This window comes from Nothoprocta perdicaria, unplaced genomic scaffold (genome assembly GCF_003342845.1).
Source record: "Nothoprocta perdicaria isolate Ctin4 unplaced genomic scaffold, notPer1 scaffold_39, whole genome shotgun sequence".
NCBI lineage: Eukaryota > Metazoa > Chordata > Aves > Tinamiformes > Tinamidae > Nothoprocta > Nothoprocta perdicaria.
Window position 1 is genome coordinate 31,762 of NW_020455632.1, and position 27,924 is coordinate 59,685.

The following is a 27,924-nucleotide window of genomic DNA, read 5'->3' on the forward strand; positions in this document are numbered from 1 at the left end:
CAGAAGACCTAAAAATACAGACTTTATATGAGAGTCCTTTTGTATGTTATGCTAAATAAATGCAGCCCTCTCTGAGGTAAAGGACAGCAACCATATTTCATCACATTACATATCAAGGGAGGGATAATTGTAGTTCTGGATATAAGGTTTGCTTCCTTATCTTAAAAACATGCCACGTGGAGTTTGCAGTGTATCTCATCTGAAAGATAACCATGCAGGAATCATCATGGTCTTCCTTTTTATCAGACTCAAAAATAAAGATCCAAAATGGACCTTCTCAGCTCAGGAATCTTTGGTTCCACACAGTCTTAAACAGAAAATGCAGAGCACTATCCCCTTCGGCTGTTTCAAACTCCCAACAGGAGGGTGGATGAGAAGCTCTGAGGTATCTGTGTATCTACATAGGCTTTTGACATTGTTCAGAAAATTGGCAATGGGAAATACTAAAATTGTTGGACGACAGCTGTGATGGCACTGCGCTTCATGGCTCGATACTGCGCAGTGCTAAGCACCCTCATAGAAGCTGAGAATTCTTCAGTCTCAGTGTCTTTACTGACACTTGAAGGTCTTCAAATCCTTCCACATTTGAAATGTCTTGTAATCTCTTCTGGCACTGGCAGAACTTGAAATTCCGCCTCAAAAGGCTTGCCTGCCTTGYACATTAACCAGAAAGGATCATTACAGAAGTATGCACCAAGGAACAGTTTAGTCAATGTGAAGCAGTTGCTTCTTGATGACTCACAGATGCTTTTTGTTTGCAACTCAGAAAGGTCATGGGTCCTTTTACAGGTTCATTGCTTAGCATTTGCAGTTCCTCAGTTCAGCAAAGAATATGACTTGGAAGTGTGTTCAGAGGAAGAGGTGGATGGCTCTGAAGAAGATACTTGGTATTTTCCTGCAAAGCAAAGCAAAGGAAGTAAACATGGGCACAAACAGTGTGAGACATGTTGGCGGTGACAAATAAGAAGGGTTAAGAGACACAAATCCTGATGACCTCAGAGGCCTTGACTTGCCCTGCAGCCCTGATGCTAGCTTTTATTTCTGGGATATGGCAGTGTCAGAGAATAAAAAAACTCCRTATGTTTGGTAGCACAACCTAGAGCTGTCTGTTTGATCTGAGAGTGCTATCATAGGGTTGTAATTTGCCTACACAAATGGAACATCTGAGTGGTTCTTGAGCATGGAAGACTATCTAGAAAATACACTTTTTAGGTGAGTTCCAGCTCCCTCTGTCCTGTGACCACAAGGCCTTTTACTGAGATGCACAAAGYGCACAAGCTGATACTATGGGAGTTTCAGATAGCAGCATGGGAGGCAGTCATAGGCAAGCCTTGTTCCTTCTGGTGGGAGGCGTTTTATACCAGGGTAGTGTGATCACGTAAACTAGCAGAACCAGGGACTAACTTCTCATTCCAGCATCTAACTCAACCAGCTTAAAAAGCAGTTGCTTATATTAGCCTTTCTATCCCACACTTTGACAAAACTTAGAGCCTACTCTGAGCAACAGTTGAACACAAAGATCACATGCTTAGGAATTAAATTATTCATATTTTCACTACTGCTTCTTGTAAAATAAACTTGTATCTGTAATGGTGGCCTCTGTAAAATAACTAACAGGGACCCTTAGAATACCTACAGCTGTAGCTCCAAGGTGGCAGGGAGTACAAGGACACAAACCTGAGGAGCAGTGTGGGGAGATCACATGAGATTATTTGAGTTACTACAGTTCATACTAGAAAATGAAACTGCTACTAGGGGATGCAAGGATGGAAGAGAGAGATGGATGGATAGATACTGAGATAGAAACACCCTGTAAATTAGAACTCAGGTAACCCCCCTTTTGAACTTAAGGAGGAGAAATATCACGTACCTGTTTTGCCACATAARTTGTTAAAAGTTCTTGAAAATGGGTAGTTCATAGAGAACATTGGAGTGACCAGGATAAGAGACGTTGACTGAAAGAGAGAAATTGCTTTTTGTTAAAAACATTGGATTTTCTCTGCAGTCAYGTTTAGAGGAAAATATAATTAAAATATTGATCAGCAGTATAAGCAGTCCAAAAAGGGACCTCATACATTTTCATGTTTATGATGGCAGTGAAGCTGATAAACTACAAGGCAAAGCAAACAAACAAAACTAGGCTGTATTTAACTGCTGACCAGGGAACATAGCTTTGTCTTTAGACTCTGACCTACCAGACAACACAGAAATTTAGTAGCTCATGTGAGGGAGAATATCTATAAAGGTAAAAAAAATAAAAATAAAAAATAATAATTGTTATGCTTTTATAGGTGGTCACAAAAGGCCAATAGGCTGAGATAATCAGAGGCAAATTTAACTTGATCCACTAGAGGGCAATCGAACACAGCTTTGTACAGTCCAAATGGGAAGGAAGAAAGGGCGCTTTTGTTAATGAAAATAAAGGAAGTTTTTCCTTTTGTTCTGAAATGATTGCATCAGGATTGAGAAAGTAATGATATTCCTGGAAGAGATATATTTAAAAAAAAAAGTATGGAAAACAAATCCATGTTCATTTCTTTGCTATTCATTGTTTATCATGCAGTGTAAAATATCAATTCTGTGCACTGTCACCTAGTTCCTAATGTGCTAAAGGAAGAATGTAAATACATTGTTTAAAAAGTTTGATGAAAGATTTTGACCATGCTTTGTTTATTCCTTATCAGCAGAACAGCCAAGGCAAACAAGCGCACTGACTGGGGCATGGTCAACAGCATCAAACAGTTGCAAGTGTCTGGCCCACAAGATTTTGCTAAAAGAAATTCAGAATTGAGGCCTGTGACTTAACAAGTGACTCTACTTTATTCTGCGAGGAGGAAATAAAAGAACTTCAATGCTTATTTTTCTTTGATAGTTGTACTGTTTGTTCTGGGTTGAGAATGACTTAATTCAGCTTCCTGGGAAAAAGGAAGTATTCTCACAGTCCAAATAGCACCATATCCAGCAGCTGCCATTTTCAAACCACAGATACAGAACGGCACTTTAAAATGCATTAGCAAACGTTCCCAGCTCCAAATTTCCAGCACTTACACTCCGGCAGAAATAGCTGGATATGCAGTGATAGTTAAAATACATACATGTATATAAAAAAGTGGATGGTTCTGGGTATCAGATCAAGCATAGTGAGGCAGAGTTTTTATCACGCCTGTCTCATGCTGACACAGAGCCTGCATGTGACAAAGCACTGAGGTACCCAAAAAATTCACTACTACTCTGCCTTGATCAGAATCTGCCTCCTGGGTTGCCCTCAAGAAGAATATGGTACAGAGACCAATACTATTTAATATCTTTAATGATTTAGACAATGAGAAAAAGTGCACCCTCCTCAGGTGTGCAACTATCTTACAAAACCAGAAGTGGTTGATACAGCAGATGGTTGTAGTGTCATTTGGGTTGACCTTGATGGATGGGAGAAGTGGGCTGACAGGAATGTCCTGAAGGTCAACAAAGGGATCTTCAGGTCAAGTGATGTCCCTGGGGAGGAGCAACCTGATGTACCAGCACGGGCTGGGGACTGACCGGTTGGAAAACAGCTTGGCAGAAGAGCCCCTGGGACCCTTGGTAAATAAGTTGATCATGAGCCAGCCCTTGAGACAAAGCTAACAGCCTGCTGCGCTCCACTGGGTAAGTGTTGCCAGCAGAACCTCTTTTATAGAGTCTGTAGGACATGTGATCTCATTTGGTACTAGAATTAGCACAGAAAAGATTTCCTGGTCCTGGATGCATCTGTGCAACRTGCCCCATTCTGGGCTCCACAGTAACAGAGAGACATGGACATACTGGACTAAGTCCAGCAAAGGGACACGAGGATGTTTGGAGGGCTTGGAGCATCATACAAGGAGAAGCTGAGAGAGCTGGGCTTGTTAAAACTGGAGGAGAGAAGGTGCGGGGAGATCTTATGTGTGTAAATATCTGATGCGACAATTAAAGAAGGGAAGTCAGACTGTCAGTGGTGGCCAGTGAAAGGACAAGAGGCAATGGATACAAAACAGGCAATTCTGCTTTGATATAAAAGAAAACATTTTTCCTGTGAAGCTGTTAGAAGACGTTGCCCAGAAAGGTTGTGAGTGGCCATCCTTGGAGACAGACATTCAAAATCTGACTGGACATGGTTCTGAGCAACCTGTTCTCGTTGTCTCTGCCCTGAGCATGGGGTTGGCATAGATGATCTCCAGAGATGYCAACTTCAGTAATTCTGTGATGCTGTGGGAGCTGAGATGACTACAGCCAATGCTGTCGCCCTCAAGTCAAGAGTCACAGAATTACAGAATCACAGAGGTTGAAAGGGACCTCTAGAGATCATCTAGTCCAACCCTCCTGCTCAAGCAGGGACACCTAGAGCACATTGCASAAGATCACATCCAGCAGAGTTTTGAATAAAAAAGTCCATCCGTAGTTTCTTTCATTTCTTAGGGACTACATACCTTTTTGTCTTAACAATGTCCTTCTTCCAAGTCTGCTCTCCAATTCTTTAGCAATCCATCTAGACGCTCTTCTGAATAAAGCCAGTTCAGATACCAGCCTAAACTCTCATCATACAGTAGAGATGCTAGTATTTCCCACCACTCTTTCCAAGCCCAGTCCCAGTGGTTAAATTCTGATACCTTCATCCCTGACCAAGCCTAGAGCGGATTCCTTGGTGATGGGTCATCAGTGGAAAGGTGTGAATTGAAACCAGGATTTCAAGGGAAGAGAACACACTGGGGGGCAGCAAWGGTGGTGAAACCAGATATAATAAATTGAGACTAAAAAGAAGCTAAAGGAGATTTGCTAACAAGAAGAGCTTCCCATGGGTGAAGTAAAGCTTTCCCTGGTGAAAGCCCTGCCAAGTTAGAGTAGACTGTAGCACTCACAAATTTATTGCAAAGGGATGAGCAAAAGATGGCTCATAGATTTATAGGTGGTGAGGTTGGAAGAAATCATTGTAATCTCTGCTGTAATATCAGAATAACACAAATTAATTATTCCTCTTTTAGGAGCTAAGGTGGTAGGACTTTCATTTTTTTACTTTTCAGCTGTATGGTGGAATGTGAAATTAAATGTATTGCAATGTAGAATGTTCAGAAATATCCATCTTCTTGTAGCTTTCTTCAGACAGTGGGTTTTTGTTTGTTTGTTTGTTTGTTTGTTTGTTTTCCCTTTTGTCTGAAACATTTATGTATTTTATGCCTGAGAATGTGACGACCTTCTGTGGGAAGTGATGGTAGAAGTAGAGGTGAACATGTCTGTACTAGAAACAGAAAGATGGTGGAAGAAAAGAGACACTGTTCTGACAAGAGATTTCTACTTTCTGCCATCCTCTCTTTCCAGTATGAATTGGAAGTCCCAGCAGTTAGAGTCTGCATCCTTTCTTCCCTGTACTTGGAAGGCATCTTACCAAGAAGTTCCCTTTGCATTTATGGTATGGTTGCAAATATTAACAGTGCCACTGAAAATTTCTGATTTTTCTAACTTAGGAAAACTTTCAGTTCAATGTTTTTTTTCTTACGGATTTTAGCGTTTATTTTATATGTGTTGATTGTGATCTCCCAGCCTCCTCTCATGTTTGAACCGCAGCTGAAATAACTTTGAAAAGAGAGAGAGGTGGCATTTTTGTAGATATGTTGTTAATTTCTCTGACCAGTCTTTCACTGAGCAGTTCTTGTAAATAATTAGTAATAAAAAGTGCAATTGTCTATAAAAACACTAGAAAAATGTTAGACTATTCAACAGGAATTAAGAAGTACATTCTTAGGGAAGGGATTTAACCTTTGTTTGCTGTGAACTCCATCTGGACAGTGAATTCCTCTTCAACAAGGCTTCTTGTATCTATTTGTTCAAAAAAAAGTCAGTAAATACAGCAGTTATGTTCAAATTTCAATTATATCTTTCGTGATGCAGTATAAATAGTAATTTGAGTTCTTACCTTCTTGTCCCAGAGAGTCCCAAACACCAAAATGAATAATCCCTAGGGGATAGATAATTACATTCAGTCCTTGATGCCATCAACATTTTAAGTACAGTATCTCATGGTTATCTCAAACATTGTCCATGTTGACTATTTAAACTCTGACRTCTTTGGTAGAGGGCATTTTTCTTTCTGCATCTCATTTAACACACCACTGATGTGGTAGAGATCTCCAGGCCTAGCCTGTCCAAGCCTTAGACATATCTGGTCTTCAGAAATGATAGAGCTAGCACTAAGCACTTTCCTAGCACTAAGCACACTTGTTAGGATAGCCCTTCCTGTATGGAAGACATGATCTACTCGTGTCCCCAAGATAAGCTAGAAGGCTCACAATATGAAAGGCAGGTGAGTTTGATCTTAAATATGCAATTTTGAAACTATCCTTAAGAGACAGAGTAGGCATAGCCACAGTGTTCATAAGAAATTCTTTTATATCTCCATACTGGTGGCCAGTTAAAATATATTATGAAGATCTTACTGATCGAAAACAATCAATTATCTGGATTTTGGTTAGTTATCCCCCATTTCCCCCTCCCCCCCTTAATATTGTTCTACTGGTTTTAGTGACTTTCCTGTTCTTTATATTCCCTCATTACTTCAACCCACAAGAGCATCCTATGATAATTCTAGATGCAATGAGAGCAGAAATGCTGAAGCTTGGCCAGCTGTAGGATTATTTTTCTCATTTTTGGGATGCAAGTTATCTCCAAAGCAACTGTCAAGGGCAGAAGTGATGTTAGCTTTATTTGCAAGGCTTATCTGTGAAGGCAGCTGAGAACACATGATGCTCCTATAATGGGTTTCCCAAAGAGCCCTTTGGGAATAAGGATGTGTAAGACAAATCTGAACTTTTCYAAACTATGTTTATTCTCCTCAAGCACAGCCCTGTAGTAATGTTAATACATGTTAAATGGTCATAGAAAAAACAAAACCATGCACAAGTGTAACTCACCTGAAAAGAATTGAGCAGAGCAAAGAGAATGTGAAATGCCCGAGAGCTGCTTCTGACGATGGTGGCAAAGCCAAATCCCCAGGTGAGGCCTAATAGTGGTGTCAGGATAGCCACACTTTTCCCAATTTGAATCAAAGAGCTCCTCTCCTGCTTGTTTGTCCTGTCTCCAATGGTTGGCCTCAGTATTTTTATTATGACGACCGCAGTGATGAACAGATTAATGACCACAACGATGAGGACAGGTATGACAAATGCCAAGAGAGCCTTGCTGTCCATCCAGTTGAGCCAGCAGACTTTCTTTCTGGTGTAAACACCCCTTGGCAGAGTGACAGCGATGGTGATGACTGCAATGACTAAGGGGCACCCATATCCCAGGCAGAACGCCACTGCTTTCTGAGCAGTCTTGCTTGTGTTGTGTAAGATGAAGATCAGTCGGTAGAAAAGAATAAGGCCTAGGCTGAGCATCCAGAAAAAGACACTGAGGTAGAATAAATGGACGAAAAAGGTGACCGCTGTACAGAGAGGTTTCTTGTAATGAGTGGAAGCGGTGACAAGGAACCAGATGTCAGCGAGTAGGAGTGACATAGCTATGTTGAGTATACAGACATGGCGCATATAGGACGTCRTGTTGTTTGTCACGTATTTCCAGACTAAGGATTCAATTGTAATGCAGACCACCAAACTAAAGATGGAAATGGCCAGGCCAATGTAGGTAATATAATCTTCAGTGCTTCCCTGATTGGATTCGTCAGGTGACATCAGAATTGAAAATGACGTCAAGTGACGGCAGGAGCAAATGACATCATTTCCTATCTCCGTGGGTGTGCAACCACTGCTGTTCCATTCTCCGCTGCTGTTGGGACCGAAGCTCCAAAACACACACTGCGGATCCTTTAGGGAAGTATTTTTCTTTGCAAAAGTCATATTGATAGAGATGCTGTGGCTTCTGCTTCTGCTCACAGTTGTTGTTAGCAGTAAGCCATTCACAATCATGGACTTACTCTGGGGCAAAATACGTCCAAGGGTTGAGTAGGCCACACTGACAATGGTTGAGTTTTGTGGCAGAGTCTGAACTTCATCTTCATTTATTAGCACATTAACTGTGAGGTTGTCTTTACTGGTGAAGTTCTTATTATAGTCTGTGTTGCTGTTTTCTGTCACTACTATGCCATATAGTTGAATGGTGTCTGTTTTTACAGACGGAATGGTATTATTAACTGGTTGGAGTTGCTCCGAAAATCTTTCGACTGAGCGCAGTAACAAAGAACTTTTCTGTGGCTGCTGCTTATCCAGTGTTTCCCAAGTTTCTATTTTGGAATCATTAACAATCGTGTCCACCGTAGAGAGGAAATTCTATAATGGCAAGAAAGTAATGATGTTATTGGAATCTCACAGAAATGATTGTTATTTTTGGTGGCATTTTCTATGTGGTACTACAATTGCCTTTTGGAAATCCCCATCATTTCCTCTTTTTCCCAAGTCATATGAAACCTTCAGTCATTACCCCTCTGCATGCCCTATTTTGAAGCCAAGTTTTTGAAAAATTAAGCTGCTTGGCTTTTCTTGGCATATTATTTACTATTTCTCTTTGCCACCCTTCTGTCAGAGTTCTCAGCCAGTGTGCTATTCTGGATTCCTCTGTCTCTCATTTAGGGTTCTGCAGCTACAAAACATCAAGTCTTCTGACACTTGTCTGCTCAGAAAAGCAGTTCTGTTCTTCTCAGATTTATACCTCACATTTAAGGTTTTCAAACATTTCTGAGGTATGTTCTGCCATTTATTTTTTTGCTACATTCTGTTGATTTTACTCACTCCATCATGGCCCTGGTATTAGCCCCCCTCTGTTAATTTTAACCCTTTCCTTTTTGTATTCATGCTCCTAGACCATCATTCTTTTCCTTTTCTTCAGATGTTTAGTGCCAGAGACATTTATGGAACCCTAGAACATTTCTGCTAAGTATGTAGTAGTTTTTCTTCCTAGTGCTTAAATCCTTTTGTCCTGTCATTTCATGCATAGACTCATGCATAGATCTTCATCCTGATTTTTTTTTTCTCATATGCTCTTCTGTTTCTTTCTGTTATTTTATCTCATTCCTCTCAGTTCCTCCCTTCTCATGACTCTTAACCATTAATTCTTTTGAGGGGAATTTCTTTGTCTGTGACACAGAATCCAAAGGGCTTGGTAAGTATTGGCAAGACTTAAATAAAACCTTACTGTAACAGTGGCTGTCTCTGCATGTGCTGGGATAGTGGAGACCAAATCCAGGATAGTAACAACTGCACCTAGGTTTGCAGAATGATTTAGTGCACTTTGCTCTGCTGCTGTGTTTCTCTGAAGCTCCTCAAGATACTGCGGCAGGTCTGTTCTTCCGTTGGGATCATTGACCAAAGACTGGAATAGAAGATAAGACATTATATATATGCAATTTATTTAGGGTTTGATCCTCCATAATGGCTGTATCTATACAAATAAAAAAAAACCTGGCCCATGCTTGCCATACTGATAGTATTGAGCCCTCTGTCCCTCCAGCATGGGGTATCTGGACTACTTGTTGAGAATGGTCTCTTGCCTGTGCTATCTCTTAGGCTGATTCTGGGAATTATTTAGGAGAAAATACTTGGCCTCGGCCCAAACCATACCAGGGAGCAGCCTGGGAAAGAGTTAAGATAATAAATGATCGAGTAGCTCTACCTCTGCTTGTCTGATTTACTAAAATAAACCTCAGCCCCAAAGCCTCAGCCCAGCATCTATCTGGGAAGTGCAATGGCCAAGGGGACTCGCTAAAAAGGACCTGCCCGTAGGCTTGGCCGATGGCTCATAGCTGTCCATACTGCTGCACTGCTGGTGCACTCAGTGCCACCTCACACAGGCAATGCCTGAAAAGCCAAGAAAATGCCAGAAAAACTCATAAACGTTACCTCAGCACCCAGAAGCAAGTTGTTTATTGGTACAGAAAGGCAGTCATTTCTGGCAACCACCCAGGAGCCGCTGATGCACTCGTAAGTTATAGTGCCCCGGTTAAAGCCGTCCGCGCTGTTCAGCTCAGTGCACGGCTTCGTTATTTGGGACCCTTCTTCTCCAATGCCCAAACTGCCTGAGCACTGAACTTTCCCACCTGCATTGAGAGAAAGGGATGGAGAACTGAGAAACAAAGATAAACCCCTCATCAGACCTGTGAGCTCACAAAGTTCACAAGTCTTTAGCTTTTAAATTCCAACTTAGCATTTCAGTTTGCCATCTTTGGTAATTAAGACTTTTGGGAGTGTGTATGTCTTGGAAGATGGATTTTTCATAACTACGAAGTCTTTGCTACTGTGCATAATAAGACTAAAGTGCATGTATTTATATCTTACTCTCAAGCTYGAGCATGAACTTTCTTGAAGGTTAGGAAACTTCTCTTTGGGCACTGTAAAATGTATGCTCATTTACAGGGATCTTAACACCTGCTGATTCTGTCAGGTACCAGAAGCAACATGCTTGAAACTGTATTTTTCTCAGATGAAACAAAAGCAAGCAGCAAATCCTCTTGAATAAAATAAAATAAAATAAAATAAAATAAAATAAAATAAAATAAAATAAAATAAAATAAAATAAAATAAAATAATAAAATTATTTTAAATTCCCAGTCCATTTTTTTGAATCATAAAGTTCAAAAGAATATTGAGTCAAACCCCTTGTTTTGAAGTACTGAACCAAGTCCAAAAAACAGCACCCAAACTTTTAGAATTTGCCTATTAGATTAAATTGGAAAACAGAATTGTAGATGTGATTATATTAATCACTGTGGGAACTGTAATTYTTTTTATTTATGTGGACATCTTTACCCTAAGAGTTATCTAACCCTGCTAAGGGATTCAATGCTGCTGCAGCACTAACAGGAAATTTAGACCTTGCTTGTGAGGCCTCAGCACCTTTTTCATGAACTGTGACTCTTGCAAATAATGTAATCAGCTTTGGCTAAGTTAGTCATACCATTAAGTACCTGCTGAGTAAGTAAAYAGTGTTTGCAGTCTGATCTTAATGTACACTGTGTTTATTGCAAAGATGGTGAAATCTGGCCAAATACACTTGAATTCATGGTAGGCAGCACTGTTTATACTGTGGAAAAATAAACACTTTCTGCCCCATGTCTTTTTTTTCTTTTTTTCTTTTTTCTTTTCTAATTCAGAAAAAGAAGCTGAAATAGCCAAACTCTGATCAGAACAAAACTTACCATTAAAAATGCATTTAGGAATGTTGAATTCTGTCTACTATTTGTTTCTTCCAGAGCTGACTGGAAACTGGACCTGCTCAGGTGTCTTCAGCATCTTGGGGAAGTTGCCACTCTTGTGTCTAAGCTGGATACACTGTCCTGCAGATTGGCCTGAGCTGGGCAACTTCTTCCTGAGGCACCTCACTCTTTTACCCTTGCTAAATTGTTGGTGCGGGCTGAGATGTTTATGGACATGGGAGTCCCTGACCAATCAACGTGGGAGATGGAGCCCAGTGGAGCTGGACACACCAGCGGGAGTAGGGACAGAAGATGTCTGAGCTATGAAAGCTCAGGAACATATTGGGACACTGTCAAATACAGTGAAAACATYTTCTTTTTTTAAGTTTTCTGCAAAACCCATTCTTTCCTCTGTATTTTCCATTAAAAAAGGGACAAAATATTCTTGGCTAACACAAACTTGCTTCTGCTACATATCATGAGTAATAAATTTATGGCCTATGTCTTCCTATTTAACTGCTTTAAATGGCATCATTTTCTTACCAGATACTGGTGTCAGTGTCATACTGTTACTCCTGACTTCATCTCCAACACGATTAACGAACTTACAATATGCCTGGAACGAAGCTGTGTTGCTGTCTGGTTTTGGTGCCATGTAATTGTACATTATGTAATAGCACAACAAATTTCCTTCTTGCTTTTTTTCTGCATGGAAAAAAAATGAGATAGCTTAATATAGACTTGGGGGTCAATCAGCTAACAGAGAGGACAGAGCTTCTGTAAAACTTTTTTCCTTGTTTCCTAGAGGAAAGGTGATTCTCTTTATGGAGAGTATCTATATGCTGATCTGTCACTGATTTATTAAAAATATTAAGAAGTTTAAAAATTTATATAGATAGTAAATATCCTGGCAGCCACTGCCTGATCAGCATCCTTTTTAGTTGTTGGTGTATGAGCAGATCCTGCCCAAACCATCTTACTATGCAGGAACCAGAATTTGATGTTCTGGTGCTGCTTCTATCACAGACATTTGATTTAGGCTGAGATTTTTTTTTCTTCTGTTCATACATGATTCTTTCAAACTCCAAGTCTGCCCTGCACTCCCATTGCTTTACAATGTCTGAGGATCTCTGATTGCAGCTTCTTCCAAAGGGATCCTGGCATTTTTTCTTCGCAATCCAAAGATCCAGTCTCTCCTGCCTTATACTTCATCCTGTTGCTTTTGCACTCCTACATGTGGTTTTTGTTTTGTTGTTTGTTTGTTTTTTGAACATGTGTGGGTTTTTTGAGTCAGTTTAGGTGCCTTTTCTATGCTCTTTTCTAACCTAGCTATCTTGTGAGCCACTTGACAATTCCCAGAATATTAAACATCTCAAAGAAGCTACAGAACAGCCCCAAATTTAAAACGTAGAATCCTGGGCTTTTGCGCTGTTAATTATATGTTACTTATATCCTTGATGAATATAGGATAGTTTTCTGAATTGCTTTCTAGTACATTATTCTACATTTTTCATGAATTGTAAGATCTTCTTCATAGGTAACATTTCCTCAATAATGAATTCATAAAATATGAGAATGGAAGATAAAAGTAAATACACAGAATTCACTATCTGAACACTGCTGAGGATGCTTATTCTCACTGCCTGGGAAARGACATAAAAATTACTCATATCTGTATTTATCGCTATTGCATTTAACTTTAATATTCCCCTAATTAATGTTAGCCATTCTTCTCAGGAACTGCAGCCACTCTTAAGGAAATAGTATTTTTCTCCGTTTTTATATGCCTGATAGTCCTTGTAAGTGGTCATAATAGCAGTAAATATGAATTGGTTACACGGACTCAACTGAAAACAAACAAAYGCTCAGACACCAAAATAAATATTCAAAAGTACATAAATAATGTCAAGGTGAATAAAAGTCACTGATKAGAATAAAGAAGGATTCTAAGAATATGTGTAAAATATTCCATTTTAATTTTAAAAAACACATTTTGACCAATTCTGAATAGGTGAGAGTAAAAATCTGGTGCTTTCTGATGACTAGGAGTAAGGAGAATGGGCTAATAGACAATAGTAAAACGGGAAGGAACTGGGTATGARTAAGCGTGGAAAGGAACATAATGTGTGAAACCCAATCACGTGAAAAGTAGTTACAGTTTTTAACTCTAACTCTGGAGATTGTGGAGAACTATAGACTGGGGTTGTGACAGTGTAACTGTTAATGCAGCAAGTTTATGGTCACTTACCAGCTTTAAATTCGTTTTGTTGAACCATAAATGTGACATCATAATTTTCAGTGGCTCCTGCATTTATGCAGCAGCTAAGGTGCTGCGGCACATTGCTCTGTATGAACGCCGTGATGGGGTCTACCAGGATGTTCTGCCTCAGAGGCAAGGGAACAACTATGACTGTSGTGTTGGCAGAACTGTTCAGGTTCTTCTGGGTGAACGTGCAGATGTAGGTGCCTGCAAGCAATAACACAGGAATGGTCTCAGACAACAGAGGAGTGTCTCAGCTTTTGTCTGGTCATGAGTGCCAGTTCTGAACAAGATGGGAACAAGAAAATGTGGTGGGCTGCATCATGCCTTGCTGTCCTCCAGCAGTTTTGATTCTAATTCTTTTATTTCCTGTGGCCAGGCATCTCGGTAATCTGCTTGACTAAGGATGCTGTAAATGATCTGGTACAAGGAATTCATTGCCTTTGTAGTCTACACAAACTATTTACTCACCGTTCCAGTCCTCAGTGGCAGTCCTCACACTGAGCACAGACTTGGCTGGGAATTTGCTGCTGTTGATGCACATAGCACAGTCTATGGTTTTCATGTTATTTCCATACTGGATTTCCCAGATGACGCTGTCGTAATTGCTCACATCACTTGTGCACGTTAGATTAAATGAGTTTCCCGCAGAAACAAATGTTTTTATGCTTGAAGTTATGGTTACATTTGCTGAGAAGACACAAGATAAATGGCACGTTATTGACAGTCACTCACTATAGGCAGCCACTTCCTAATGGCATGTGCCACCTGGGCATCACAGAGCTTGTGGCTGGTGTTACATGATGCTTACCTGTTCGGAAATATGTCACTGAGATGTTTTGACTGGTGCTTGCACCATGTCCACTTTGCAGCCCACATGTGTATGTTGTCACCATACCCGACTTCTCAGGTGGACATAGCAATGCATTGACTTGGAGCTTGTATTCAGTGCAGTTTCCAGTGAAGCTGGAGACCCCTAGAGTGAAATAAACAATCCTTGAGGGACTATGAAAGTCTCAAAATACCCAGGCTCTGAAAATCACAGTCAATCACAATAGCTAAGAAGAACCCTGTGGGTTTCTATGTAATCTTTGGTTGCACTTCTTGCTCATCAGTGCTAAAAGCCATGCACACCCCTTTACTCTGTCAACACTTACACTGGTCTTCAAAGGCAAAAGCCCAACAACCATCAAAAAAAAAAAAAAAAAAATCAATGGAAAACAACTGTATTGCTTAGATGTCTCAGGGTGTCAAAAAGAATGTTGTGGTTCAGGCCTACCCTTGTTGCCTATCATATTTAGGGTGAGTAAGATAAGTAAAATATGAGGAAATGCTGCAAATTCTAATGTCATCTTATTTTGAAATAAACATTATGAGTATCTTGACAAGCATTCAACTTTGAATCTGAAGAGTGCAGATTTAGTTGTAAGAGGACAGAACTGCTAAAGCTATCCCATGCTAAAACTGAGTGTATATCTGGTTTATGAGCAAAATTTGTGGATGAAAACCTGGCTGCGATGAATCACACAAAACAGATGATTACATTATTTAATCCTTTCTTTCAGCAAAACCCCTCCACATCATTATCTGTCCCCTGTAGAAATGACTGTGTAGACATGACAAATGAACTTTGAAGGTTTTCTTTCATTTTGCTATCCCACTTTCTGCTGGTTTCATTTATACCAGTTAATAATAAACAGTTAACTCATAGCCATAAAATATTTAAGGGTTCAACAGGGCCATAGATTGTTTATGACCATGCCTTATAGGCATTTATGATGGTTTCTATTCATGCTATCTTGTAATTACCTCTAGCACATTGTTCTTGGAGCTGTATTAACTCTTTATGACTCATAAAAGAGGCCTTACGGGAAGCCTGACTAAGCAATCACATAATAGATCTCAACTACCTATGGAGAGAGAAACTGTGGAGACTTTTTTTATGTTTGCAGGTATGTTGTATCATCTGCCCCTTTGGTTGTCAGATCTTATATGTGGTACCCAGAGGCTTTCACAAACCAAAGGTGATTTTGGAGATATTCCTAGAAGCTGATCCACCACCTTTCCTCTCAAGACTAGAGAGGGCAAAAGTAAGCTTTTTGGAAAACTCAGTATGGTTCTGGTGTAGCCAGGGGCTCCCAAACAAGATGGCACAATTCTGAGCAGCAGTATTTGCATGAATATGCCCCAAATCAGACTAGGATCAAGACAGCACAAATGAAAGACTTTGTCTTCCCCACTGGAGCRCATACCCAATATTCATCCTATAGCCTTGTCTTTTGGGAGGAGCTACTGCCCAATAAAAAGAGAAGAACAAGCAAACCAGGCAATCTTTGTTAATCTTACCTGTAATATTGATAGGTCCATTTACTTTCCAGTCACCGGTTAGTGATGGTACTTGTCTGTCAATACAGCAGAACAGCAAAGGACTGTTTGTCTGCATCTCAGGACTGTCACATGTAACATCAATGTCATTTGAGTGTGAAATGATGTATAGTGGAGAGATATCTATTGCTTTTGTGGCCTTATATATCAGCTTGTAGAATGGACCACTCTTTGTGAAAACGCACATATAGGAACCTGTAAAGCATAGGCAGTATCTGAGAACATGTTTCACCATTGTTTCATCTAAATTTAGAGTTAGGAACTTCACATCTCCCATCACACTGCAATACGATGTGACTGTATTGACTGCAGTGACTACTATTGCTAGTCAAATTTTTCTCTCAGATATGGGACTGTGATGCTTAAAATTCAGCTGATGTGGTGGTTGGGGTCTGAATCCAGGTAGTGGCAACATGTCATGCTAATAAAATGGTTGGACTGTGCAAAAGGTATAGGGAATGAGTGAGAGAGAGGTGCGTGAGATAGAATCCACAAGAACTGGCAGAGTGTGGCCACCTACTCTGCTCAGGAGGTACTGCCAAAGAGAACAGGACGGGCACTTTTTTAAGCATCTATCTCCTGAGTGCAATCTGGGTGCCTTTGAAAGAGGCAGTCTGAGCCCTTCTTCCTTACTTTAGACACACAATTTTTTGGCTTTGTGAGAAGGCCACTCTTCACAGGAGCGGGGACCCCAATATTCAGGCTGTCCTTCACCAGAGGAGGTCTGAACACAAAACTCCCACCTCCTAAATGGCACAAACTATCCTGCATCGCAGCACCCAAGCTTTTTGAAGTCAGATGTAAAATTCATCATCCGAACTCAGGAACGTATACAGAATACAAATACAGAAGTTACAAGGAACACTATACTTTTGCATTTTAGGGAAATGCAATCACTGCATTTTTTTAACATATATATGCAAAATTACTCACACTAGAGATTTCATATGTTGTTTTGACAAGAGAGAAAATCATACCAGAATCTATCGCTGTAACTTCAGTAATTTTAAGAATTGCCTCTGAGGTACTTTGCGTGACTTTTATCATCAGTGAATGCCGGTTGCTGTTGGAGACGATCTGACCAGAATGGTACCAGGTCGCGTTCTCGGTAGCTATATTTGTCTCACAAATCAATGTTATTGTGTCACCTTCAAAAATATCCATGGGATTCACAGTGAAGTTTGTCTGATCTGGGAAGATGAAGACCACSATTCAGTATTATTGTCGTTCAGCTCACATCTTACGGCATCTTTCATCTCATGGGAACCATAGGTGTTTCACAACATATATATTTATATAGTCTTCATCATTTATTTAGATCATCTGTGGTGTAAGATATGTCATTTATTTTTCCATGATAGATTCTTTTACTGTCTTTGTCAGCCATAGATCCCAGAAATATCATCACCACTACTTTTTAAGTACAAAAAAATGGGAAGAGATAACCAGGTTGAGGTAATTCTCCAAGTTTAGGACAGACAATCCAGTGCTTAGTGCATGGAGAGTACAGCACTTTCCAGGGCAGTTGGTCGGGCTACTGAAGTGTGGCAGATCCTCCAACACTGGGATGGAAATGTGCCAAGGGAACCAGAAGGAACCCACTCATATAAAGAGAAAGAGATTTATTGATTTGTTTAAAGAAGAAGCAAATACTGGCAGCCTGATATGCCAAGGGTTGTCACAGTTCTTGAAGTGAGCTGAAAGGTATTCAGTCTCTCTCYCATGGAGAGATTGCATCAGGGTTCAGTGGAATTGCTGGAAGGATTTGGTTTTCTGTGGGAGCTACTGGGTGGATGGCCATCATCTCTTGTAATTCTTTAGCTTTCATGATGTGTGATGAGATGAAATGAAACAGCCAGAAAAATGCAGCATTTTTGAAGGACCAGTACCAAGTTATCAATAGTATAAGGCAACTGCATGGATAAGTTTAGCACTTCCAAGGAATGTGACAAAGAGAAATATCCAGAAAGTTTTAAACTTACCTGTTATTTCTGTGGTAAAGGAGGTGGGGTTTAGCCTGTAGGAGGTATCTAGAAGTTGTGGTACATATCTGTTAGAATCTTCTATCTGTTGGAAGGTTGCTGATGCTGCTTTTAGTTCATAGTTCACAGAAACACTTCCAGGCCTGAGCAGGTACAAATGACCAGAAAGAAACAAACTTGCATATTAGTGGATTAATTTGTTGTTGTGATTCGTCCTGCATGAGTAGGAAAGTGTGAGCCCATGAAAGGCTCCTCCTGTAACATAAGACTTGTCCTTGTGTACAAGAAGTTTGTGCTACAGGTTTTCTGCAAGCCAGGACACTTTTAAGGGCCATGTCCTCGGCCTGGATGCCTACTTCTAGTAAAATTCCCTTAGAAATCCTGAAATGCAGCTGCATTTAAATAGGGGTTGACTTAAGTAATGTCTCTTGTATTGATATCCAGTGTTGCGTCCAGAGCCAATTTACTAATTCATCTGCCTAATGGCCTGGGAGATATTCCTATAATTTGCATCCCTTTTTTCTTTTGGATGGAATTCAGCCTTTTCAGAGAGCCTATGAAAGGCTTTGAACCAGCTGAAGAGTTATTTTATACAAACTTTTGCACAGCAGTAACTTCTAACACATTTTCATGCTAATACCTGGGTTTTCCTTTGCTTATATTGTACTGTTATTCACTAGGTATGTAACAGTATAGTTCTAAACACAGTGAATATTGTTTTTGATGATCTACTCCTAACTGAGCCTCATTAAGGAGACAGACAGAAAGATGTCTATTCCAGAAGAAAGAAATTGCTTCCTTACCTGAAACTGGTTACTGTTGCTGATACAAAGCCTGGTAAGCATGTATAGCTCTCATTAAACTGGAAAAAAAAAAAAAAAAACCCAAAGAAAGAGATATTAAATGGCATGTATCCTCTATATCTTACTCCAAGCTGCTTAAAATAGGAAGAATAGAATTCTGGAATTTAAATCTAGAATTGAATAGAATTCAACATGGACATAATTAAAAGCACATATATGCTGGTATAATGGGCCTTCTCCCTTTCACTGGGATAAATTTGTGCTGATAGTTTCATTCTATAATTATATCGCTTGCATGGTGTCTTAAGTTAGGACCAATATAGTGAAAATAGTAATGCTTTTTTATATTAAAAGATCTTAAATACTTCCCTGCCTAAATGTATATTTAAAATAAATGGGAATGTTGCYGATGTGTTACTGTGCATAATAACTTTGGCCCTCTTCATAGCTACCACTGCTGCATGCTTCACAGCTCCCCACTGGCACACAGACAGGATACACTATTTTACAGATAAGACACTGATACTTAGGATAAATTCTGTACTTCTTAGGTGACTAGGTGCCTTTGGAGATGGGAAAAAAAATCTTTACCGCTTTTTCAAGGTCAGTCTTGTATTTTTTGTATAATTCAGAAGAAGAATCCATGAGATCATTTGAAAAGACTGTGTCAAGTCTGACCGAAATATTTATTGCAAGGGGCTGTTCCATACCACAAGAATCTGTAAGAAAAGGATAAAAATGAATGCATAATTAAAAATGATAATTACAGAGTGATTTCTTGGCTTTCTGTTCTAACATAATCCACTATCTATTCAAGCCTAAATCTTGCAACTTGCTCTGATTCAGCTGTATGACAGGAAAAGTAGGGTCCTCCCAACTGTCTTTATCTGAGAGATCTGGTGTCTGCTGGATGTCTCTGCTTCTTCAGTTGATGCAAAGCTGTAGGTACTTCCAGAATGTGATACATTCAGAAGGCAGTAGACAGCTTTCCTAAAATGGTTGAATTGTCACCAAAGATTTCCAGTTGTAGAGGGAGTTTAAATGACTAACTTTGACCAGATGATTAACTTCTACTTGGCTAAAATCAGGTGAGACAAATTTCCTTCATAGGACCAGGTTCTGTCCCATTGAAATGAATGGGAAAATCCTCAATGATTTCAGGAGAGTAAAATTTTGACTCAAGACTTATCAATCAGCACAAGAGAGGGAAAAATGCTTAGAAAATTGCAAGAAAATAAAATAATAATAAAAAAAAAGATATGTTCTTCTTTTTTGTTCCCTCTCCTTATAAGAAATAAAACACAATTCGGTCACACTTTTAAGTTCCTCTGTTGAAAGTCTGAGGATACAAAACTTGCTTTGCTTAGCAAAAGCTGAAAGTCTCAGGGAAGCAAGTGAGTGAGCTGGGACTCCAGCATGGACACTAAATATTTCTGGTACCCATCTCAAGGCAGTGTCACATCACGATGCCAAATATGAGTTCCAAGGCATCTCTGTAGACTTTGCACATTTTTTCTTCTAACCAGCATGTAGGTTCTACAGTGATGAAATTCAGCACTGTTTCTCCTTACCTGCTGTCTGAGGCTCACAGTAGGGCCCATAGAAAGGCAGTTGCTTGATGTAGCCACAGGACTGTGTGGATGCTAGACTGACAGCAGAGCAAGTTMTCAAGTCACCACAAACTGATCTTGGCCATGCTTGTCCACTTTCACAGGAGCAACAGCTCTTGTTCTCCCCCGTGGGCAGACAAACTAGCATCAGACAGAAAGAGAAGTACGTGAGAATGCCAAATGGGGCATAACATATTGCATGATATATCATAGAWTCATAAAATCATAGAATCCTTAAGGTTGGAAGGGACCTCTAGAAATCATCTAGTCAAAACCCCCCTGCACACGCAGGGTCATCTAGAGCATTATATTTACCTTGCTGGACTTTTATGCCAGTGATTTTAAGTAATTGTTGCCTTTCTTGTCTGTTCAGTTAGTTGATGCAAACATGGTGATTTGATGCTTTGCAAATCTTACCATACTAATCATAAAACACTAACCAAGTAGGCTTGTGCAAGGATAAGTCTGATCAATTATCTTTAAGCATTACATGAATGAAAATGTGAAGCCTGATCCTAAAAATTTTCCTGGCATATTGGCGAAGGCCATATCATAGTTTTAAGACCGGATATTTAGTCTATTGCCTAGGCTAAAAGTAAACATCATACATGCTTTTCAAGTAATAACAACCTTCAAAAGTATTTGTGATCTTGATGGCTAGTGAGACACTGTGTCACTCTCTATCTTGACATCTTACACGATGATTATGTGTCTTGACATCTGMGTGCTGCATGAGAGAAGGCAACATTCTCAGGAAGTTCTTTCAAAACAAACATTCTCTAATCAAAATTCATTTCACTATAAGTTTTCCTGTTCTTGATGYGCTATTGGTTGCTCAAATAAATTTAACTGTCAAGCGAACAGAATAAAATATTAACAAAACTTTTTTTTCCACGTAGCATTTGATCTTGAAGGCCCTTAAAGTAGTAGTTTGCATGTTGTTTTGAGAACTTATGGACACTTCCTTTCACTGGTCTCAATCCAGTGATAAGAAAGCACAAAACATCCCGCTCTACTATTGTAAATACTTGGTGTGTTTATATGGCCTCTAGTATTTTTTTAATTATGTGGATATGATGTTGCAAAGTGACGGCTCAGATAATATATCCAATATCCTGGCCTTAAGAATAATTTAGAGAGTTGCATCAGGAAAAGATGGCATCCCATGATGCATGTCCTTGTTGGGGACAGAGTACAACCTCTTATTGTTGTCATTTACTTTCCAAATGCAAGCTTGAGGGAAGTGAACGCTCTGATAATTGCTGATACAGCTTCCTGAAACTTAAAGTAACTCAGACTATTAGTTATTCAAACTGGAGCAAAACCCTTCAGCTCAGCATCTCAAGGCTACTCCCAATGCCAATGTCATGCAAAAAGAAGCAGCAGGGATGTAGATGACAGAACATGATGTTATGTTGTGTGCTGAAGCTTCGGTCCTGGGCCTTTCAGTAGGYGCCAGAGACAGCTCAGTTTTGTTGACATCTAAGTGTGGTGGATGATAAAGATGGGAAAGATTAAATACTGACAARAAAGCACATTTACCAGAATGCAAGAAAAACAACCAACCCACCTGTTGTAACATTGAGGCTTGAAACTGTCATCTCCACATTTGAAACATTTGATGTAGCTGGAAGACTAAGGTTCTTGAAATATTCTTTCATTGGCTCCAGATAAGATGAATCGGTAAGGCTTACTTCAATGTCAATAGTATACTCCACAGCAGGCAAGTCAAAAGTAATCACTGAAAAAGAAATCGGATGAGACTGCAAAGCTATGTGTTATAAGCCGATACCTCCAGGTCAACATTTGGGCTCTTTGTTGCTGTTTAGTGTTAACTGAATGTGATATTCTGCTTCCCATTTCCKAATCAGTGGATATTCCACACGTGTCCTATCTGTTGCTTCTTTGACAAAAATAAAATAAAATAAAACAAAAAAAAACAAGTGATTTCTTTGGACTCAGACCAATAGGAAATTGATATAAGTGGTATTATATATACAGAAAAAAGCTGCCTCATCCCTCTCATCTTCAGCTCAGCAAGTGGATAGGTTGTCAGCTGTAGACTGAGGCCATATGGGATTATCATGTGAATTTGTCCTGCTAAAAATCCTTTATTTTTTCCTACACCATGTATTTCATATGGCAGAGAAAGCTGTGCTCATGTATTTCAATCTCTGACCAGCTAAATATTTCCACCACTGTGGCTTCTGCCTTTGTTACCTCCCRCTTTTTGTTGACAATCCATAGAGATATGCTGTCCCCATTAGTYATTTCATCCATTGTTTGCTAGAATATCTGTTCTGGTATCATCCATTTGTGCACATACCATTTCGCTTCTGCCTTTGCCACTCTGAGTGGAAATGTTCCTCTTCTAGAGCACTGTCCATCTGCCAGAGAAGGCAAAAGAAAGTTTTAGCTGCTCTTGTTATCATGATAGAAACAGTGACGAAAATATACGCATAAATAAGAATGCTGCCTCCACTCTTCTCCTCCCCCTCATCCTCTTTAAATAGAATATTTATATCTTCCAAGCGGGGATATGTTAAGCACCAGCTGAAGGGCTGTACTGAGCTTGCATCTGCCTCTTTGCATATATCCACAAGGTGAAATGCTTGAGCTTAGCAGGAATTCTGCGGCTAAGCCACAACTGCCCACAGAGCTGCCTGGGCAGGGAGAGCTCTCTGGCAGCTTTGCAAACCACTCTGGATGCATCTGGACCTTCTCCTGATTCTGTCCCCTTGCACCCCGTTTGGGCAGATATGTGTGGTAGGTGGGATCCCTATGCTGCTGCCCTGGAAGGAATAATTGCTCCTGAGATAAGATATTGCTTGTGGGATTTGGGGGAAATGAGTTCCACACAGTCTTCTCCATTCAGTTCCACTCAGAGAACTGATGTTGCCCTTTACTTTCCTCTTTGCCCTGAAATTCCAGCTCCAAAGTAGCACAACCAGATGCAGGAGGAGCAGAAAGAGGATTGAAATGCCTTGGCTGCAGTTTAGATTTTAGAACAAATAGCTATTTCATGAGTCATTACTAGCACACCATTGTGTAGGACTGGTGGCAGTGGTGGCACAATTTCAGAGCGAGTGGATTCATGCAAGATGCGGCCAAATGAGATGCAGACCATCTTATTTTTTAGAAATACACTAAAAATAAACTGGCACCATTGTTAGGAATAAAAGCTAAAGAAAAGCAGACGCAGGCAGGAAATTTGAAGCTTTGCCAGTTTCTTCAACACTACTGAAATTTTTATTTACAGAAAGGGTGAATAGCTTGGCAACTCTTAAGTCATCTCTTTACATAAAGGAACCATCTGGTGTGTGATTAGAGTTGGACTTCATATCACAGTTGTTCTGGTGCTGGAGATCCCAAGGAGTGTTGGCATTTTTAGACAGCCAGGGGTGCTCCCTTTCATCTTGCTCAGAGATCAGCTCAAATTGTTAAAAATAAAATGATTTGTGATCCACTGTGATCCACTTCTTTCTCCAGGTTTGGTCTAGGTGGTTTCCTTTTTTAATTGTCCTCCCAAGCAACTGCAGAGTATTTTCATATTGTTAAATACTTAACACCATATTCACACCAGTAAGTAATGACTCATATGTAGGGTGTATCATGGCTCAACGATGCTAGGAAATAAGTGATTGTTTTTTTTTTCATGAAAATGCCTAAGTGCTGAGTTGGAAGCACTTTGAAAACACAGAACAAACAAGATACTTGGTCCCTATTAACCATCCACAGTAGGGCAGAAGGTGCAGCAGGAACCAGTTTGTCTTGATTTGCCAAGGTAGGGATCGGTGGCAGTAACAGCATGAGGAGTTCCCATCTTCCACACCACTTCTGGTGGCCTCTTTTCAGCCTGATTAAAATAAGTTCATTGTCCACTGGCTGGTAAAACCATAGCAGGATGCCATGAACCACAGCAGGGAAGGAATGCAGCTTAGAAATGTTTTATTTTTGCAGTTGTCTTCTGTTAAGTCTACTGAGGTTAAGGGTCCTTTGTTGCTAGAGGCTGAACATAGATGCAGAGGGGATCATTTTGACTTGAAAGGATTTATAATGCAGAAGCCTTCCCTCATCTAATAACTGTGATAGACTAGAAATTGGTAGATTTATAGACTAATTTTCTTTAATAGACAATGAAATTATACTGAATCAGTCAGTCCTTTTGTTCCTCTGTTCCTCTTTTATCCTTTCTAGTTAGAACTTTTTGTGAAAAGATATCTTCTACCAAACACATATACAGCACTGAACACAAACGGATTTCCATGATACAGAATACTAGTATGAATCATTATCCCAGAAAATTATCAAAAAAAGTAGGAAAATGGAGTTAAGTCTGGGTCCAACCTCAGCATCTTATAAACAAGGTCAGTCAGGAGCAGTGTTTTATTCATATGTACTCATGTCCTACTGTCAGGACATCAGTGAGACTCCTGTCACCTTCATGTAAGCTTCTCCATATCTGCACTGGTTGTATCAACCCCCCACTTCTAGGCAAGATTCATTTGTCCTGTTCTGGGTCTTTGTCRTAGGATGATAAAGCCCATTTAGGAGCAGTATCCACATAACTTAGCTAGGCTTAACTCAGGATAGAACAGATAAAAACCCTTGCAGACTTAACATGTTGAGGTAACAGAAATTTTGCTCAGTTGTCTTTGGAAAGTGGGAAGAAGAGCTCAACTCCTGGCTTATCCATTTATACCATTGGAGAAAATTTTAGGGCCTTAGTTTGAGTGCATGATCTTATACTGACTTCCTTTAAGATTTTATCCATGTAAGGCAGAATTATGGCAGCATGGTCATTATAAGCAGAAATAAGTGAAAATCAGTGGTGCTGAGAAAGGATACTCACTTCATATTGGATGAATGGATCAAAGTCCAAGCCTTGTGATATATGGCACCTTCCTGCAACAAGTAGAAATAAGCAGCACAGAGCTGCAGTATCCCAAGATGGCATTTTGTTAAACATCTTTGCTGTACAGCCTGAAAGCAAAATGCAGCAAAAAGGTTAGGAAATTTTCAGTTGACTCACAACTCACACAGTAGGAAGCATCAGCACACTGCACAAAAATGGTATTTTCAGAATATTTCAGTATGCATAGCCTATTTGCTATGTACAAGACATAACATGGAACAAGATACATAATTATTCCCCTTCCACTCTCACCAGAGTATTTCTCTCATCTCTCTCTTTTTTTTTTTTTTTTTTTATGCAGCTATGGCCACCCTAAGCGGAAAGAGAAATAAAGGTCCTGGAGAAAGCAGACTCCAAGCAGATTTCTAATAGCATCAGGGGAGGTGACAAAATTCCTCTCCCATGACAAAAATTGATTTTGGCAATTATTCCTCTCAGGAGCACTTAGCAAATGCACAGAAAGAACATGGGAAATACTGAAAAGTGTTGCTATTACTGAGGATTTGCTCCATTGCAGCTTGGCTAACAAGAGTAGATGTGGTTTCAGCCAGACTTATAAAAAAAAAAAAGTGAAGCTCCTAAGATCTTTGTAGAGTCTATAGAGTAAATCTCTTAAAGGGGGACCCCATGTGCACAGCTTTAGGGATCTAAAATGGGTAGAGAAAACTCTTCCTTAAGGCTGATATTTTTTTGATTTCTTGTGAAGAGTGACTGCTTAGTAAGAGCTAAAAAAATAGCAATGTTAATGAATTTGTCAGACTTTTAGCTGTGTATTAAAATTCTCAGCCTCCTGCATGGAYATCCCTGCCTCTTGAACAGAGGTGTCTGATCTGCTCCTGAACTACTTCAGCTTTCAGCACAGCAAACTAGTAAAGGAATATTATTTGGGCCTGCTTGGAAAATACCATGCATTTAATCATTTTTGCCATCCTCTGCTTTCATCATTTGCCCCTTTTTATTATCCACCTGTTTGAGAGAAAATTCCTGGATTGTAGATGATACTAAATGTGGAGGAATGACTTACAGATGTTTATGCTACTATTCAGAARGAATTTGACAGACTGGAGAATGGGCAGACAAGAGCCTCATGAAGTTCCACAAAGGGAAAAGCCAAGCCCTGCCCTGGGAAGCAATAACCTCTTCCATAAGTATATGCTGTTGGCTCACCAGCTGAAGAGGAGCTTTGCAGAGAAGGATATGGAGGGTACTGATGGTCAAGCTGAACAAGACCCAGCAATGCACTCTCATGGCAAAGAAGACCAATAGCATCCTGAGCTGCATTAGAAAGACTATTGCCAGCAGGCTGAGGGATGTGATCTTCCCCCTAAATTCAACTCTGGTGAGGCCCAACACCTGGAGTGTTGTGTCTAGCTCTAGGCTCCTCAATTCAAGAGAGACATGGATATGGACATGGATTCAAGAGAGACATGGACTGGAGGACATGAAGATTACTAAGGTCTGGAGCATTTGTCTTATGAGGTACAGCTGAGAGAGTTGGGACCATTTAGTTGGAACCAAGAGAATGTTCAGGAGGCTCTTGTGAATTTGTATAAATGTCTCATGATGCAGGGGCAAAAGCTCTTTTCRGTGGCTCTTTTCAGTAGTGAAAAGCAAAAGCAAAGACTGAATGAATGAAATTATATCTGAACATAAGAAAAATTTATTCACTTTGAAGGTGGTTAAACACTGGAAGCATTGCCCAGGAAGGTTTTGGAATCTCCATTCTTAGAGGTACTCAAAAGCCAGCCTGACATAGTTCTGAATAACTTGCTGCAGTTGACCCTGTTCTGAGAAGAGGGGGTTGCCCTCGATGATCTCCAGAGGTGCCTGCCTACCTCAACTGTTCTGTGATTCTGTGATTTCATCTAAAAAAAATTTACAGATTCATCATCTGTGTACATTATGCTCTTAAATTACATGTAAAGTGATCCCTTCCACACCCAARCATTAAGTGATCTCTCACAGTTCAGTGCATTTCAGCATTTTTAGATCATCTTTCTGTGAAGTTTGAAGTAAATATTGACACCACCAGAAAGGCCTATAAGGGAGAGAAATCTGAATGCATTGCCAGCAAGACATCCTGAGATTATCTCCTGGGGAAAAAAGTGTGTAATTTAGGTTTTTGGAATACACTACCATTAACAACATGCAAGAACATAATGTTGTACCTGAAAACAAGCCCTGAAAAAAAAAAAATCATATCAGTAATACCTATACCATGATTTACTCATGCAGTAGATTAGATAATGAAACATCAAGGGCAAGCAAGCCATGCATGGACTCTTAAAGAAGGTGCTGACACACTTTATTTACCAAGAAGGAATGAAGAAAAGGAGCTGAAGAATACTGCAAGCTTTGTGTTTTGCTATGAATATTTATTTTGTATGAATATGTATGTTTGAATATGAATATCCCTAGTGGAGCAATTATCGAGTTCCAGAATGAACAGTTAATGAGAGCCATGGAAAATGGCAGAGCTCAAGCAGGTTGCAAAAATCATTTTAAGAAAGACAAGCACTGTGGAAACATTCTTAAGAATAGCCCTGAAGAGCATTGGAATGGATAAGATTAACTTGATTAAAATTCTGAACACTGTCAGTGGGTGACACATCACCCATGGCAGTGATTCACCCAAGCAGACAGGGTACTTCACTGATTAGTATGTCCTGTGACAAATACGTATATATAATGTAAGCATGATCTGTGATCTTACCTTGGGAATAGAAGGAGGAGGGCAATGAGCTTATAGCCAAAAAATACCCTCAAAGTCACTGACTTGGATTTCCCTGACAGGCATTTGTCACTGTTCCTCAGCAAAGGTGGTTCTTGGTGAGATTCATC

At 39.9% G+C, this 27,924-nt stretch overlaps 1 protein-coding gene across 1 annotated transcript; it reads right to left on the bottom strand.

Annotated features, from left to right (window-relative positions):
- Positions 1-27,924, bottom strand: ADGRF5 (adhesion G protein-coupled receptor F5). The gene is made up of 21 exons (XM_026044922.1): positions 27,797-27,924; positions 25,021-25,151; positions 22,495-22,555; positions 21,739-21,909; positions 20,130-20,309; positions 19,150-19,277; positions 18,559-18,617; positions 17,756-17,898; positions 16,751-16,963; positions 15,735-15,968; positions 14,200-14,364; positions 13,860-14,078; positions 13,377-13,595; positions 11,672-11,833; positions 9,837-10,033; positions 9,133-9,309; positions 6,918-8,270; positions 5,924-5,965; positions 5,767-5,826; positions 1,871-1,955; positions 1-895 (listed from the first exon to the last, which is right to left on the bottom strand). Exons 2-21 carry the CDS (start codon positions 25,135-25,137, stop codon positions 816-818), a joined length of 4,065 nt encoding a protein of 1,354 aa, XP_025900707.1. The 5' UTR covers positions 25,138-25,151; positions 27,797-27,924; the 3' UTR covers positions 1-815.